The 16,095-nt window shown below is 34.8% G+C and overlaps 1 protein-coding gene across 2 annotated transcripts in view; it reads left to right on the top strand.

Moving 5' to 3' along the window:
• The first annotated feature begins 274 nt into the window (after positions 1–274).
• The window catches only part of TUNAR (transmembrane neural differentiation associated intracellular calcium regulator), a 66,419-nt gene continuing 50,598 nt past the window's right edge, over positions 275–16,095 (top strand). The window contains exon 1 of one of the 2 annotated variants that reach the window (XM_074291368.1): positions 275–1,336. In XM_074291368.1, coding sequence (XP_074147469.1) covers positions 1,298–1,336 — 39 coding nt within the window. In that variant the 5' untranslated portion in view covers positions 275–1,297. Of the gene's footprint in view, positions 1,688–16,095 lie in introns of both variants that reach the window. The other variant, XM_074291369.1, reaches the window with a different exon arrangement.

Genomic DNA, 16,095 nt, shown 5'->3' with positions numbered 1-16,095 from the left:
CAATGCCCTCCGCTTCCCCGTCTGCCCTCACCTTTGTTTGATTTAGGCTTGAGAACCTGTCGCCCCCTTCATCTCATCCCCCCTTAGTCTACTAAATAAGGGGAAAAGGAAAGGGGAGACTGGAGGTGGAGAGAGGAGAGTGAAGGAGCCTAGAAGATCCTCAGGCCGTGAGCCCGCCCCCTCTCGCATCTCCCCCTCCTCTTGGCTGGCGGCTGCCGCAGCTCCAGCTAACAGGCGTCAGCGTGGGCTCCCCGGAGTAAGTCGCTAGGTAACCGAGCTCCGCAGACCGAGAAGTGGGGAAGCCCGAGCTGCTCGTCACCCTGAAGGCAGGAGGGGGCGCAGGAACCACCACTCTTCCGCGCCCTCCATCTCCAACCAGGCACTCCAGGATTGCCCCCATCTCAGATACGCGTGCACACACACACACACACGCACACACACACACACACACGCACACATGCACACACAAAGAAGCATGCTCCCCATCCCCACCTTCCTTCCGATGCACTGACCTGTTCCATTCCCCTATTCCTCTGGAGAGAAGGCAAGAGAGGACCTTCCACCTACTCTATCCCCATCCCAGGGATCCCGACATTGCAAACCACTCTCCCCAGCTGCTTAGCAGCCGCAGCTCTGCCAGTTCCCCCAACTTAGTTGGGTCCTCGGAAGCTGAGGTGGTCTCTCCTGCATCTTTCGGTGCCTCTGCTGCTGCTGCTACCGCCGCCGCCGCCTTTGCCGCTACTGCTGTTGCTGTTGTTCTTGGCGTTGGTAAGATGGTTCCCAAATTCGTTTAATGGATGTGGGTTATTGGCGCAACCCAGAGAAGCAACAATACAAACTCGCTGCGTGGGAAAGTTTTTGGTGTTTTCTGAAGATTGCCCGGTCATCAGAAAAATCTAGGAGCCCTCATGGGTGAGGATGGCTCTCCTAAGGTACTCTTCTTTGCCTTCTAAGGCCTCCCCGCCCACCCTTTCTCTATCCACTTTAGGGTCGTAGTTAGTGCCTGGGCTTCAATAAGGTCTCTCTCTTTTGCTTCTCCAAAGTCTGTGTGATGACCCCAGAAGCTGGGCATGAAGATCCCCTGGGAACAGCAGGGAAATGGTAGTGCTTACCTGAGACTTCATTGGAGAAAAACCCTGTCCAGGAGAAGAAAATGAAATGAACTCTGGGGATCTGGCACCCAGTGGCCGTCTGAAACCCACAGAAAACTTGTCCCTTTGTCCAGGAGAATGGTGCTGAAGCCGCCTGCCCAATTCACAGGATACCTGGATGCCATGCTCAGCCCAATGTCTGCAGAATGCTCTCTGCCCCTCTCCTCTTCCTGATGCACTGCATGGTAAGGCCCTTTTCTGCCATTGTAGTAATACCCCTTTGCTTTAAAAAAATTTTTTTTGAAGGCTTCCTTTCTTGTTATTTCTTTTCACCCTCAGCTTCATAACCTGTTTATTTTCCGGAGTTGTCATTTTCCATAACTGAGGACACCTGATTGACAGTATAGTTTCCACTAACATTTTATAGCTTCCTTCATATTCCTGCATATTTAATGCGTGTTTGAAGATACCTGATATACCAAACAGGTTTAATCACCCACAGTCCACCAAAAAGAAAAAGACTTGTTTGGTAAGAACGACAATACATTCAAATGGAATGAATAGACTTCTTTATCCTGGCCCCCCAGTAGATACAGGTATGTCCCATCTTTTCTAGATGTAGCTACTTTGGCATGGGGGGTGGTGGTTGGGGGCAGGGAGCATATATATGTCTGATCAAATATATGTTCTATTAAGTATTGAACAAACAGATTAAACCAGCATTTCCTTCCTTTTGTTAGAAAAACAAAAAACAAAATACCCATTCTAAAGTCCAGTAAATGTTAAATTTAAGCTTATGTCCAATAATTCTTTTAATCAAAATCTGAGGCTTTGCTTGGAATTGTGTCTTTATGAATGATCTCTTGAATGATGTAACATGCAACACCTGGTTTGTATTAATGTGTCTACCCTGTATTAGCATGTGGGGTATATGTGAGCTTTGTTTTACGTGTTTTCTACCTTCAAGCTGGGTACGTCTATAAGATCTCGGCTGGAAAAGCCAATTCTTCATGTCAGCTGATTCTGCTATTCTGTCATGCTATTAGTCATCTCTGGCAATTATCACTGTGATCATAAATAGACAGCATAAAAATTACAAGGCCTATTGATAATGGTCTTTCAATGCATGGTTACTATACATTTCCCTACTGCAAGTGATACTTCCTACTTTTCAGAGGGGAACGGACACTTTAATATAACACGGTACACTAGACATCCTCATTTGGCTACTAATTTTCCCTTTGGAGCTTTTACATGTTCTCATACACTTTCTTGGGTCATTCGTAGATATATAAGAAAGCAAGGTCATACAGAAAAGTTTATTTAGATCCTGGTATGTAAAGCTTATGCAATTTATAATCAGAATCCCTAATTTAGATTGGATGACTATGGAGTCTTAGAGGGCACATTCAGCTCAATAAATGAGATAAGTATTGTTATTTTGGAGGATGGGAAGAAGTGTGTGTACTTATATTGATCTATGCTAGGGAATTAATGGGGCAGAATCATGTAGGGGTCAGTGGCCATAAAATGAGGAAGTGATTGCATTCTAAGGAGAAGGGTGTATGTAGTAGAGATTACAAGGGTCAAGTTTGATAGAACAAGAGAAGGTTAAAAGCTAAATTTAAAAAAAATCCTAGGAGAAGATTTGGTGGAAACTATTTAATGCTTCAAAGTGTTTAATTTAGCACACCAAGGTGCTAAATATGATTGGTTGTATACTTTGAGTATGTCTAAATGTATGTCACAGTGATCCTTCAGAAGGAAGAGATACACTGTGTGACCATGAAGTCCATCCGCAACCCCTTGAATTTTCTTCTAACATAATTAATTTTCTTTGCATAAGTCAGACTTTTTTGTCAAATAATGTGTAGGAGTAAAAAAAAATCTAAATTTTCAAGCAGTTTCAAACATATTGTTTAGGAATTGCTTTAGAAATGGATTGATTTATTCTACCAAGTATCCAGAGGTATCCTGATAATCTTAGAATTGTAGATTTAAAACAAAAAAACTTTTAGTTCATTTCTCATTCCTTTGATGTTGATTACATTTAAATTAATCAACTTGACCTATGGGGAATTAAAATTGTGTTCATAGCTAGTTTTAAGACTTGAGTTAATGAGCCCTTTCAAGCATTATTGAATTATAAATGAAACATGATACTTCCACATACATTAGTGTTCTACGTATTTCCCAAAGACTAAATACCAACTGGGACATATTATATAATTGTTCCATCTCAAAAGTCAGTAGAGTGGGCCTGCTTAAAGCTTCTATCACACAGAGAAATTCTGCATATAGGAAATCTTGTATTTTATGTGTATGAGTGTGTACATATATACTTTTTAAAATTTAAAATACTTGTACTTTAAATAAATATTAGGGTAGGGAAGCAACTTTTGAAAAATGTAAATGATAAAGATATGTTATTATAAAATAAGACTATTTATTCCTTTGATATTAAATACCATAATATTAGTGTTCTGATGGCCAGTTGCCCAATGTACTAAGCTTCTAACATTCATCTTCTAACTGATTACTTTCATAAACTTTTTCCCATTCAGGGATCTTCTTTCCTCCTTTTTACTTCATCTTGTATTCTCACTTAGCAATTTTTTTTTACTTTCTTTTAAGGCCCACTTCTAGAAAGACTCCAACATATAACTAGATGAACTTAGTATTTTACTCTGAAATTTTTTTGCTTGTTATTACCTTTAATTCACTGACTCAATAAACTCCCCTGGAGAAAGCAATCTACACTCTGTTATACATTTATGACATTGTTATACTGTTATACATTTACATTATGACATTGTTATACTGTTATACATTTATGACATTGTTTTCAAAGTCATACAAAAACAAATAGTGTATTAGCAAATAGTTATTGAAACTTTTTTTAAGATTGCATAGTTTTTCCAAATAGATATATTCAAATTCTACAAACATTTCAAAGTGTCTGCTTTGTGCAAGGTACCAATAATAACTGATGATAATAGAAAAGCAAAAATTAATATTCTTTGCCTTCAAGAAGCAAGAAGAAACAACACACCAAAAATCAGTATAATTAACACAAATTAAGGTGAATAGTGAGTGAACACTAGCAACAAGATAGATCAGGAATAATCTCATAGCAGTGATACCAAAGACATGTGATCTGAAACTTAGAATAAGAAAAGAGTTTGATAATTGAAAACAAGAAGATAATAAATTCCATATTAAAATGAGGATATAGAAGATAGCATGCCAAGTTTAAGCAACAGCTTAGCAATCTAGTTTAGCTGGAATATTGAGCATGCGAAAGGAGACACCATGAAATAAGGTTTAAGAGGTGAGGTGAAATCAGTTTGTTGAAAGCTATTAATACCAAGCCAAAGAATTTGTATTTTATCCTAGAGGTAATGGGAGCCAATTAAAATCTTTGAATAGAAGAGTAAAATAGTCAGAGTTATGCTTTAGAAAGATAATTTTGGTAGATTTTTGCAAATCCAATACTATTTCTTGTATACTGAGCAACCTCTGATATGATGGGCACTAACTACAACAGTAGTATTTTGCAGCCTATGACCATTTGCCTTCAGCATTTTCATTTCAACAGAAATTATTGTCCAGTGTGTGGGGTATTCCCATAGAACTACAATAATATAATAGAATAATGTTGTACACTATAGATCAGATGACTTTAAAAATGAGATATTCAGCAAGATTTGTAGAGATCCTTATGTCATTTGATTTAATGAGGGTACAAATAACAGAACATTGCATTTAGATAACACTTCTACCCAGGGAACTCAAGGATTTTTTATGTCAGCATTACTTTATTTTTGGATGACAGGTGGGGAGGGCATGTCATTTATATGCACAATTTATAATACACAATTGTCTGTAAAGATGAACAGTACTAGAAATAGTACCACAAATACCATATGGAAAACATATCAGAGCTACTCAAAACTTTTAGCTTCATGGAAAAATGACCATGGCAAGTGTTAATGCCATCTTGTGTACACATGATAACCTTTTAAAGCTTAATGGATTAAAAATAAATTGGTAGTGGATAGTACATGTGCTTACATATCAGAAAGATGCTGTAATATCTTTTAAGTATTATTGCAGTATCAATCTCAATGTTGGAAGGTGTTTAACAAGGCATATAATACAATCCAATACCTGTCTGAGAATCCTTTCTATATCATATCCCAGAAGTATTTATCCACCCTTTGTTATAAACCTTCTGGGAAGGGGAGTCCACCACTTGTCGAGATAGGTTGTTCCACTTTTAGAGAACTCTTAATTATTAAGAAGTTTTCTTGACAACAAGGCTAAGTACACCTATTCACAAATGACATTCATTACTCCCAAGTCTACCTTCAGGAGCCAACCAGAATAAGATCGTGAAATACAAATAGTTCATACTTACACCAACGCTTAATTCAGGTGACTACTGAATCTTATATTTTATCCAAGATTTGCATCCAAGCAAATAAATCATGTGATTCACTTGGATATGTCTATATGGCCACATATATTCAAATTGATAGAAATTTTCTTTGAGATAATTGATTTTCATTATTAAAGAGTCAATATTTTCCTTTCATTGCTGCCTTTTTTTTTGTACTACACTATCGTTTCTTAATATTTCCCACTCCACCGAACTTTCCCCCAAGCATATTTTTTCCTAAGGATATTTCTCTAAGGAGAAAGCCAAGACCGTCAAAGGGCATTAAAGGCAATTTAGTTTTCTTAGTAGGATAAAATAACATTTTATCTTTTTATACCCATGGTCCTAATTAAATCATAACATTTGTTCTAAAAGAGTGGATGGCCCCATTTAGGGATACTCAAATTCAATTTAATCAATATTTATTAAAATTGATGGACAAAACTTAGCATGATGTTATAAAGATAAAAAGGAAAGATAATCTGTTTACCTTTGAGTTGAGAGATTATATTTTGCTTTCTGGATCCTAACTAGAAGCTCCCCCTCTGACTCTCTTGGATTTTTAGCTAAAGGACTTATATGTTCAAGTCTGAACATTTTTCCACTTACTAATTAATTATGTTGGTTAAGCATGTCCCATCATCTTTCTGAGGCTCAGTTTCTGCATCTGTAAAATGGGAATAATTGTATTGACAATACCTTCCTAAAGTAATAGTTAGGCTGTATTTAAGCATGAACTATGGAAAGATGAGCTTTAATATTCTCTCTCTCTCTCTCTCTCTCTCTCTCTCTCTCTCTCTCTCTCTCTCTCTCTCTCTCTCTCTCTCTGTCTTTCTGTCTCTCCCCCACTCTTTTTCTCCCTCTCTTTAATGTGCTTCATAGTAATTTCAGGAGATTCACTGGTTTAAAAATCCTGAGTACAGCTCTGTTTCTAGCTCAGTGATTCTCTAGGGCATGTTGATGAGTAGGACTTTTTGGAAGACTTTACTACAGATAATGCAACTTGCTTTGCATATTTTAAGCACAGGCCATGTTACATAATAAAGCCCCTTCAAAGCATATTGTATGTTTTCTCTTTTAAGAGATTTAAAAGTTATTCCTTTTATATGGTGTAGAGAAGAAAACTCTTTATATATAAATTCATGTACAACTCAAATCATAGTGGAAGAAAAGTAAAGATTTAAAAATGTTTTAAAACTATAAAGAAAAGAATAGAAGTTTGAGAAATGACACTAAGATTTTAGACTTAGCTCTGCTACAAATGTATTTTACTTCCCTTACTTGAGCTTCAGTTTTTCTCCAAAAATGAGAAGTTTGGTTTATGTGATCTCTGAAGTCTGTTTCATTTCTGACGTTCTGTGCTTCAAATATTTGGTTATATATTTGACATAATAATTGTGAGTTTAGAGAAGTTCAAATCATAAACATGTTTCCATAGCTAATGAATTTAATTATTCAAGGCCTAAGAAACCACAGATTTCTCCATCACACATGTTAGTTATAATATGAAAAATGAGGCTATTATTGGAATATGCCTTAGACACTTTTATTTTTATAATTTCAGCAGTTAAGCTTTCTAATATAGTTAACAGTGTAAATGGACTGAGAACTTAGACGTTACATTTACAGTTTTCAAAAAGAAGGGAAGTTGATGGAGTTGACTGTCCTGTTGTACTTTACCTTGGTCATACCACACCTGGAGTATTGTGTTCAATTTGGGGCACTGGATATGAAGAAGCATGCTAATAAATTGATCAGGACAATGAGGACTATGGAAATTATGGCATATTAGGCTCTGGTGAAGAAACAAGGAATATTTAGTATGATAAAGAAGAGACTAAGGAACATGAAAACTATCTTAAAGTATTTGAAGAGAAAAGAAATTTGGCTTGTGCTGCTTTAGCCCAAGTGTACAAGTTAGACCAGGGAGTGCATGTTGTGCAGTGATTAATTTGGGTCCCTGATAGGGCAAAACTTCTTGTAAGTTAGTGTTATTCACTAATGAAATGGACTGCCTTGGGAGGTAGTGAATTCCCAAGTAACAGGGGTTTTTAAGCATGAGGTTGAAGGATAATTTTGGAGAACATTTGAAGCCATGTTGACCCCAATAGGTATTTAAGCAATGATTTTGTGATCTGAAAGTAAATTGGATTAGAAATCAGGACACCTGAAATTTAGCCCTGAGAGGACAACTTATTATCTATGTGACCTCCAGAAAAATCTTGTAAATTTTGAACCTCAGTTTCTTTATCTATAAAAACAGAGCCCATAAAACCTGCCCTGCATGCTTCATAAAGTTTTTGTAAAGATCAAATGATATAAAATATGAGAAAGTATTAAGTGCCAAATAGATATAAGGGCAACAGAGCAATGAGGCAAAAGCCTCAAGAAATACAGAATCCCTCAATTCTAATACTTCAAACAATCAATACCTATTAAGCACCCAATATGTTCCAGGCACTATGCTAAGCACTGGAGATACAAAAAAAAAAAAAATAGAAATTACAAACCCCTGACTTCAATTATGATCTAATATTGAATGCAACATGCAAACACACACACACACACACACACACACACACACACACACACACACACACACACCCCAGTCTACAGTTATCTTGTAGATATCTTGTAGAGAAGAAAATTGGAATTTAGAGGGGTTGGGAAAGAGGGATTGGCTTGGCTTCTGGTACTTTTTAAAAGTTGTAACGAGAAAATTAAAAGAAATGTGAATTATGGTTCATACATAATTAAAAACAAACTGATTTGCTTAAAACAATAAAAGTTAGAATTGAAAGCAGCTAGTTTGTACATTGGATACTGCAAAATTTGAAATCAGGAAGCCTTGTATTTGAATATTGCTCCAAATAGTGACTAGCTATATGACCTTGGTCTGTAACTTAATCCCTGTTTATTTAGTTTCCACTGATAAAATAGGGATAATAAGAGCAATCCACCTCCCTGAGTTGTAAGGATAAAATGAGATATTTGTAAAGAGGCTTGGCAAACCCTAAGATACTACAGAAATTGTAGTTATTATTATCAATAGGTTAACTACTAACAACGAATGTTAATTAAAGGAAGTATTATTTCTTTAAAAGTATTAATAATTAGTTGCTCATAGATTAGTATGTATTTAAAAATCATTACCATTTAACATTTATTTTTCATTTTCCTGTGAAGAACACAAATATGTATAGAAATTGTAAAACATTTTAAGTAAAAACCTATGCCTTATTAGCATCATATACAAAATAAATAAGAAGCCTATGCATAATTTTACATATATTTTATAACTCATGCTTTTTATTTTTATTCTTCTATTGATTTATGAGAGGTTTATGATAAACCTAGGACAATATGTAATATTCCTCTAAGATCTTCCTCTGAGTATGTATATGTATCATATATGATCATGTGATTATGATCATATATGAGATCATAGTATGGGAAAAATGTCATTTTCAAAGAAGATGAAGCTCTGACTATCTCTATCGTTTGAGGAATAGTCTTACACTAAATTCAAAAAGGTTCACATCCCAAAAATTGGCCACCAAGTAATTACAGGTTTTGGCCTTAGTAACTCTTGAAGACCTATTACTGAGATTTTATTAGTAACAAGAGTATCCCCATTGCCAAAACTGATGGACTTACATAAGGACATACATTGCCATGTGCATTCTGCTAGGTGCCTGGGGAGATACAGACATAAATATGTCATGATTCTTGCTGTTATGGAACATAATAGAAGCATATGAGACCTATACAGAAATAACGGCAGAGATTTGATCTGTTATTTCATTGCTTTAGGAAATTATCTAGTAAGGAAACATTGTCATTATTTTCTCTGCAACTTATAGTCCTGAAGGATTTCCTAGAAGTCTGAGGGTCTAAATGATTTACACACAGCTTTTAAGGCCAGCTTTCTAATCACTAAATGTTAAATATGTATAGAATCTAAAGGTATAAGGGTATAAAGTGGGAGGGATTCATCATTTTCAATATAGGGGTTCAAGAATACTTCATAGAGGAAGTGACACTTGGGATGATCCTTGAAAGATGAGTAAAGTATCTACAGGAAAAGACTGGGGTAGAGGAAGAGAAGGGAGCAGGTGGAGCCAAAATAGAATAGTAAAGAGAGGGACTCACCTAATCTTTCCTTCAAATACCTTTAAATAATGATTAACAAATTTTAGAGCATCAGAACCCACAAAAAATGAAGTGGAATAATTTCCCAGCTGAAGACAACTTAGAAGGTTGGTAGGACAGCTCTGTTGCACCAGGGTGGGAGAGTGGAGCAGTAAACAAAGGCCTCACCAGCAAAGTCCTGACTCCAGCAAACCAGAATTGGGTCTTGGGGCTTCCGAATCAGTGACAACAGCACACAGTTTCTAAACCTTTCAGCCCATAGATACTAAAGACAACATGGAAGGCAGTTGGAAAGGTTTGCCACACTAGGGAGTGAGGGGAGCCACAGCAAACCAGGAGTGGACCTTGAGAGCCGCTGAATTAGCAGCAACAGCAGCAGATGTGGCAGTGGCTTCGGGAGGTTTCAGCCCACAGATGATAAGGAGGTCAAACAGATGATTATAAAGAGATTACAGAGGTCTCCTTGCTAGCACTGAGGCAGGACTGCTGCTTTTCCTTTACTCTGATACAGAATATAGTCCTGGCTCAGGAACCTACTACAGGTTCCAAAAAACAGCTGCACAAACCTTCTGAAGCTTGAGCACTGCATCCTCCACCCTGGAAAGAGAACCCTACTTTAACAAAGCCAAAATTAGGCTGGGAAGATGAGCAAACAACAGAAAAAGATCCTGATCTTGGAAAATTATTGTAGTGACAAAGAAGATCAAGATACACACTTCAAAGAAGATTTAAAAAATCCTATCTCCAAAAACTCCCAAGAAAAATAAACATTGGTCTCAGGCAATGGTAGAACTCAAAAGACATTATGAAAATCAAGTAAAAGAGGTAGAGGAAAACTTGGGAAAATAAATTAGAGTGATAGGAGCAGCTAGTTGGTGTAGTAGATGGAGCACTACCCCTGAAGTCAGGAGGACCTGAGTTCAAATTTGGTCTCAAGACACTTAATACTTCCTAGCTGTGTGACCCTGGGTAAGTCACTTAACCCCAAATGCCTCAGCAAAAAAAAAAAAAAAAAAGAGAAAGAAAGAAAGAAATTAGAGTGATGCAAAAAATCAAGAAGAGAACAATGCCTTAAAAAGAAAAGTTGCCCAAATAGAAAAGGAGATAAAAAAAAAGCTTCCTGCACTTAGAAAAATAATTCTTTAAAAGATTTAAGTAAATGGAAGCTAATGACTGAGAAATCAAAAAAAACAATAAAACAAAACCAAAAGAGAGAAAAAGAGAGGACATTCCAGGCACAGGAAACATGTGTTATGATCCTAGTAAAGTCTTGTTTATTGTCTATACTCTGTGCCTATACTATACAACTATTCAGACAGTCAATGAATATTTATTAAAAGCCTACTAGGTTACACTCATTATACTAAATACTAGGGATACAAAAAGAGGCAAAAGAGTCCCCTCAAAGAGGTCACTATATAATGGACAAGAATACTTTCTTTAATCTGAGGTGCTTTTTAACACATCAATAAGCTAAGATTTTATTAGTTTGGGTGTTCCTGCATCATTATAAATTAGTCCTCATTTCCAATTTTTACCACACCTTGGTAGATGATTTTTATGAGTTCCTATGTCCCCAAACATCATTAACCAGCTTTCTGACGGTGGTTACTAAGCCTTTCTTACAGTTTTTCTAATTTGATGGGATCTTAATGAGTTAGTCTTCCTTTGATATGGCCTTTTGAAGACTCAGAATCACCTCTACCCCATAATGAAGTATTGGAGCATTTAAAGGTCTTAGGCTAAATGAATTTCAGATTGATTAACTGTGGTTTTTAAAAAGATTAATTGCAAAGGATGATATTATTGCTCTTGCCTTAATGATACATATTTAGCTAATTTATATGTTAAATAGTATATCCATCCCATGACATCTTCTTGCATAAGCTATAGATTAAAATTATGAGTTTGTATTATGTATTATGTTAATCAAAGTGATCTGTAAATAAGTAAGCAGTTTAATAATGGAATGGTTTGAAGACAAGGTTTTCAAACAAGTTTAAAAACAGCTTGAAAGTACCACTTTCTCTATATCTATATCTATATAAAGAACAGATTCTGTGCGTAGTTCCTGATGTATTCTGTAACTTTTTGAACTTTTCATTTATTCAACAAACATTTATTAAGGACATATAATGTGCTACTGTGCTATGCACTACGATACAGAATGAGAAAAATAAGATAGGTTTTGCCCTCAAGTAACTTAAAAGATAATGAGGAGAAATAAGACAGGTACATAGCTACCCTATTTAAATCTGTATAATATTTAAGTGTATAAGATGAATACAAATTCTTATGAGATCAAATGAGGGGAAAAAACTAACATCTAGGGAAATCATGGAAAGCTTCATAGAGTTAATGAGGATAACATTTCAGATACAGAATGTTTCTGTGGAATAGGGATAGGGGTGTAAAATAGACTATTTCATAGAATATCCAACTTGCAGGCAGGAAAAAAATGTGTTTGAATTCAGGCTTTCTATGGACTAGCATCACCCTTTACTGTAGGATCTTAAGGAAATCACTTGACCTTTTTGTGCTTCAGTTTCATTGAGTAAAGTAATTCTGCTATTTACTATGTAACTTTGGATACTCCCCTTCATTTTTCTGAATCTGAGAAGGTAGATTGTATGGTTTCTGATTTTTTCTCTTTTTCTTAAAATTATGAGCCTATAATTCTGGCCATTGTTTTACTATTTCAGAGTATTTTTTTGGTGAAGATCAAATCAGAAAATAGTACTTTTAAAGCCTAAAACACCATATACATTTATTAGTATGGTGCAACTCATTTATGATTCATTGGAAATAGGCCTGATTAACTATATCAAAAACCCCCAAATTTAAAAAAACAACAAAATGAATGATTTGGCTAGCAATGAATGTGAACCACAAGCTAAAAATAGACACATTTTGTGTTTTTGTGACTATTATATGACTTACATGAAATAGTAGTCACATCTATTGTTTTTTGTTTGTTTTGATTTTTTTTTCCTTTTTGTGGGGGAGAGTGTTATGACTATCATATGTTACAATGGTGTTTATATAGTAATCATATTTATATTCCCAGGAATATAGGATAAGGAGGTTCAGAAACTTTTTTGCTAAATGAATACTTTAATGTAATTTAGTGATAGGAGGTAAAACATTAAACAATGAGGTTACCAAGAAAGGTGTACTGAAGGAGATGGTATTTGATCTGAGCCTCGAAGAAAGTGAGTGCTTCTAAGACATAGAGGTAAAGAAAGAGAACATTCCACATACGGGGAACAGCCTGTTCAAAGACAGAAAGGAAGAAGGTGGAATTTCACATTCATGGCATAAACTGGCTGGAATGTAGAATGTGTGAGGGGAAATAATGTGAAACTTGTCTGAAACAATAATTTAGTCAAACTACAAAGAGATTTAAATGCTGGAGTTTGTATTTTGTTCTAAAGCATTAGGGAGCTGTTGAAGCTTCATGAGTAGAAGAGTGACATAGCTCTAGTTGTGATACAGGAATTTTAATTTGACTATTCATGGTAAATGAATTCAAGATGGGAGAGACTGACAGCAGGGAGACTATTCCAAGCATCCTGACAAGAAATGATAAGTGCATGTACTGGGATGATAGACATTCGAGAGCAGAGAAAAATGAATGAATATAAAGGGGGGAGGGGATAAAAAGAGGCAGTAAGGAAAAGCAAACTTGAGCATGATTCAAGGGTTATGAACCAAATTGACTGGCAGAATGTTTTTTTGCCTAACGGATAGAGGAAGCAAATGAGGAAGAATAGGCTTCAGGGGAAAGCAAAAGATTTTTCTGCTGCAAAATTTCCAACCAAATGTGATTAAAAGCTATTGAGCAAGTCTCCAAATCTTAAACATTACATTAGTGGGGGTTGTTAAACAGAGAAATCTATTACTTCAGGGGTTTGGGAATCTCTGACTGACTTTAAAAATGAATAATTGTTTTTTTGTAACCTTTATCTCTGAATCTATCTCTCCATCCTTGATCCATTTTAATATCCTTTTAATAAAGAATTTTAAAAAGTAAGAGGGAAAAAAGATAGTACACTAAAACTAACCAGCATATCTGCTCAATTTAAAAAATTCCAGGACAAAGCTTTATTTCATTGTTTGCTTTAGGCACAATTTTATGCAGGGATGTAGATTAGGTGATCATCTAGACATCTTTTGCCACTATAATCCTACTTCTGTATCTCTTCAAATAAGTACAATTATAGAGTGTGGTAAATATTATACAAGGTTTGGGATGTCTTTTGTTGTTGTGAATAAGAAATTGTAAAAGAGAAATTGTGACAGCTTTCTGAGCAAAAGATATGAATAGTTCCCTGCCTTGTTCTCAATAAATAGATCTTTGTGCAAAAAATATTTACTATTTCTAGAGTGATAGAGATGCATATTTTCTGTTTAGATTTACAATCTAAGTAAGTTAAGTGAATGTGGAGAGGATAAATAGATGTCTTATAAAACACATCAAACACAAAAGTGTTCAATTATCAATTTGAAAAAAATGACTATTCTCAACTAGGTCTTACTTTTATTTTTATGTTAACTTCCTTTTCAAAATTTTATATTATAAATAAAATTTATTTATATTTATAGGTTTTAAAATTTAAATTTTATTTATATTTTTAATTTATATTTAATTTTATATCTGTTTTAAATTTACTTTATATTTGAATTCATATTAAAACAGAAAAAGAAAAACAGAAAAGGAATACAAAACAAAAGAGAATATTGTTATGTGCCCAGCAGAACATCAGGGAGGATTCAAAATATATGACAGCAAATTACCAGTTCAACCACAAATATATATATATATATATATATGTATATATGTGTATATGTGTATATATATATATGTGTATATGTGTGTATATGTGTATATATATATATATGTATATATGTGTATATGTGTATATATATATATGTATATATATGTATGTATAAGAATTTATATTCTTGAATGTCCAGATTTACTTCCATGTAAAATTTACTTTTGTTCTCTGCTGCACACATTTTTTGCTTTATTCTTTTTTTTCCCATTTCATCTCCCCCACTCCCATGCAAGCTATAGTGAAGAGAAGATATATTTATGTATACATATGTAGATATGGGGGGGCAGTGTGTGTATGTATATATATGTAAATATATACATACACACACTGCCCCCCCATATCTTTCCTATCCTTGATGACTCTGTTTTAATTCTGTTCCTTAACTTGTCATCTCCCACCCAAAGGTTCCTCCCTTGTCTTTTTTCTTCACCCTATGTTTCCCCATCTTCCCTTCCCTCCCCCCTTATTTCTTTAAAGATTTTGGAGGATGCTAAATCTTTCATAGTATGTATGTAACATTGCCTATTTAATACATTCCTGATAGGAGTAGGTTTTTAGACTTATCAGCTCTCTCCTCCCCAATGCCTCTGTGTCTTTTCTTCCTATGTACCTCATTTGTATAACATAATTACTATTTTTGCCTTAACTCTGCTCCAGTCTTTCTTTGGAGCTACCCTATTGTTGATGTCAATCTTAAACATATAGTATACATTTCCCGTGTTTAAAAAAATGTAAACAATTTGTTCATATTGAGTTCCTATTATTAAAAATCAGGAAAATCTGCAAGTTCATTGAATGTCCATTTTTTCTCATTCAATATTATAGATAATTTTGCTAGATATAATGTTTTTGGCTGTAGGTCTAAATCTTTTGATTGCCAGTAGATATGATTCCAAGACCTGCAGTCTTTTATTGTGCATGCTGATAAGTCCTGTACAATTCTAATTGTAGCTCCAATGTATTTGAATTTTTTTTTCTTGTTTCTTATAAAATTTTCTCTTTGATCTGGGGGTTTGAAATTTGTCAATAATATTCCTATGTATTTTCCAATCACATTGAGATAATGATCAGTGGATTTTTTTTCTATTTCTACTTTCCCCTCATGTTCTCCACTCCAGGGCAATTTTCTTGAATTATTTCTTGCATTATTGTGTCAAGGAACTTTTTTTATCATAACTTTCAGGCAGTTCAATTATTCTTATATTTTCTCTTCTTGATCTGTTTTATACATCTGTCATTTTTCTTGTAAGATGTTTCACATTCTGTTCTAATTTTTCATTCTTTATAATCTGCTTTTTATTTTTGGTCTCATAGCTTCACTGGCTTCTCCTTGCCCAATTCTAATTTCCAAGGAAATTAGAGTCTCATCTTTGAGACTCTATATCTCCTTTTCTAGTTGGTTAATTTTTTCCACAATCTTGTTTTTCTTGAATGGTTTTTATTGTGTTTTTTTTTAGTTTTCATCAATATCTCTCATTTGGTTTTTAAATTCTTTTTTAAGCTCCTCTCTAAATTCTCTCTGGGGTAGGAGCCATTTCAGATTATTCTTTGGGATAGAACTTTTTTTATT

Source organism: Sminthopsis crassicaudata, chromosome 2 (genome assembly GCF_048593235.1).
Source record: "Sminthopsis crassicaudata isolate SCR6 chromosome 2, ASM4859323v1, whole genome shotgun sequence".
In the NCBI taxonomy this organism is placed as follows: domain Eukaryota; kingdom Metazoa; phylum Chordata; class Mammalia; order Dasyuromorphia; family Dasyuridae; genus Sminthopsis; species Sminthopsis crassicaudata.
This window is presented reverse-complemented; position numbering and strand designations above follow the sequence as displayed.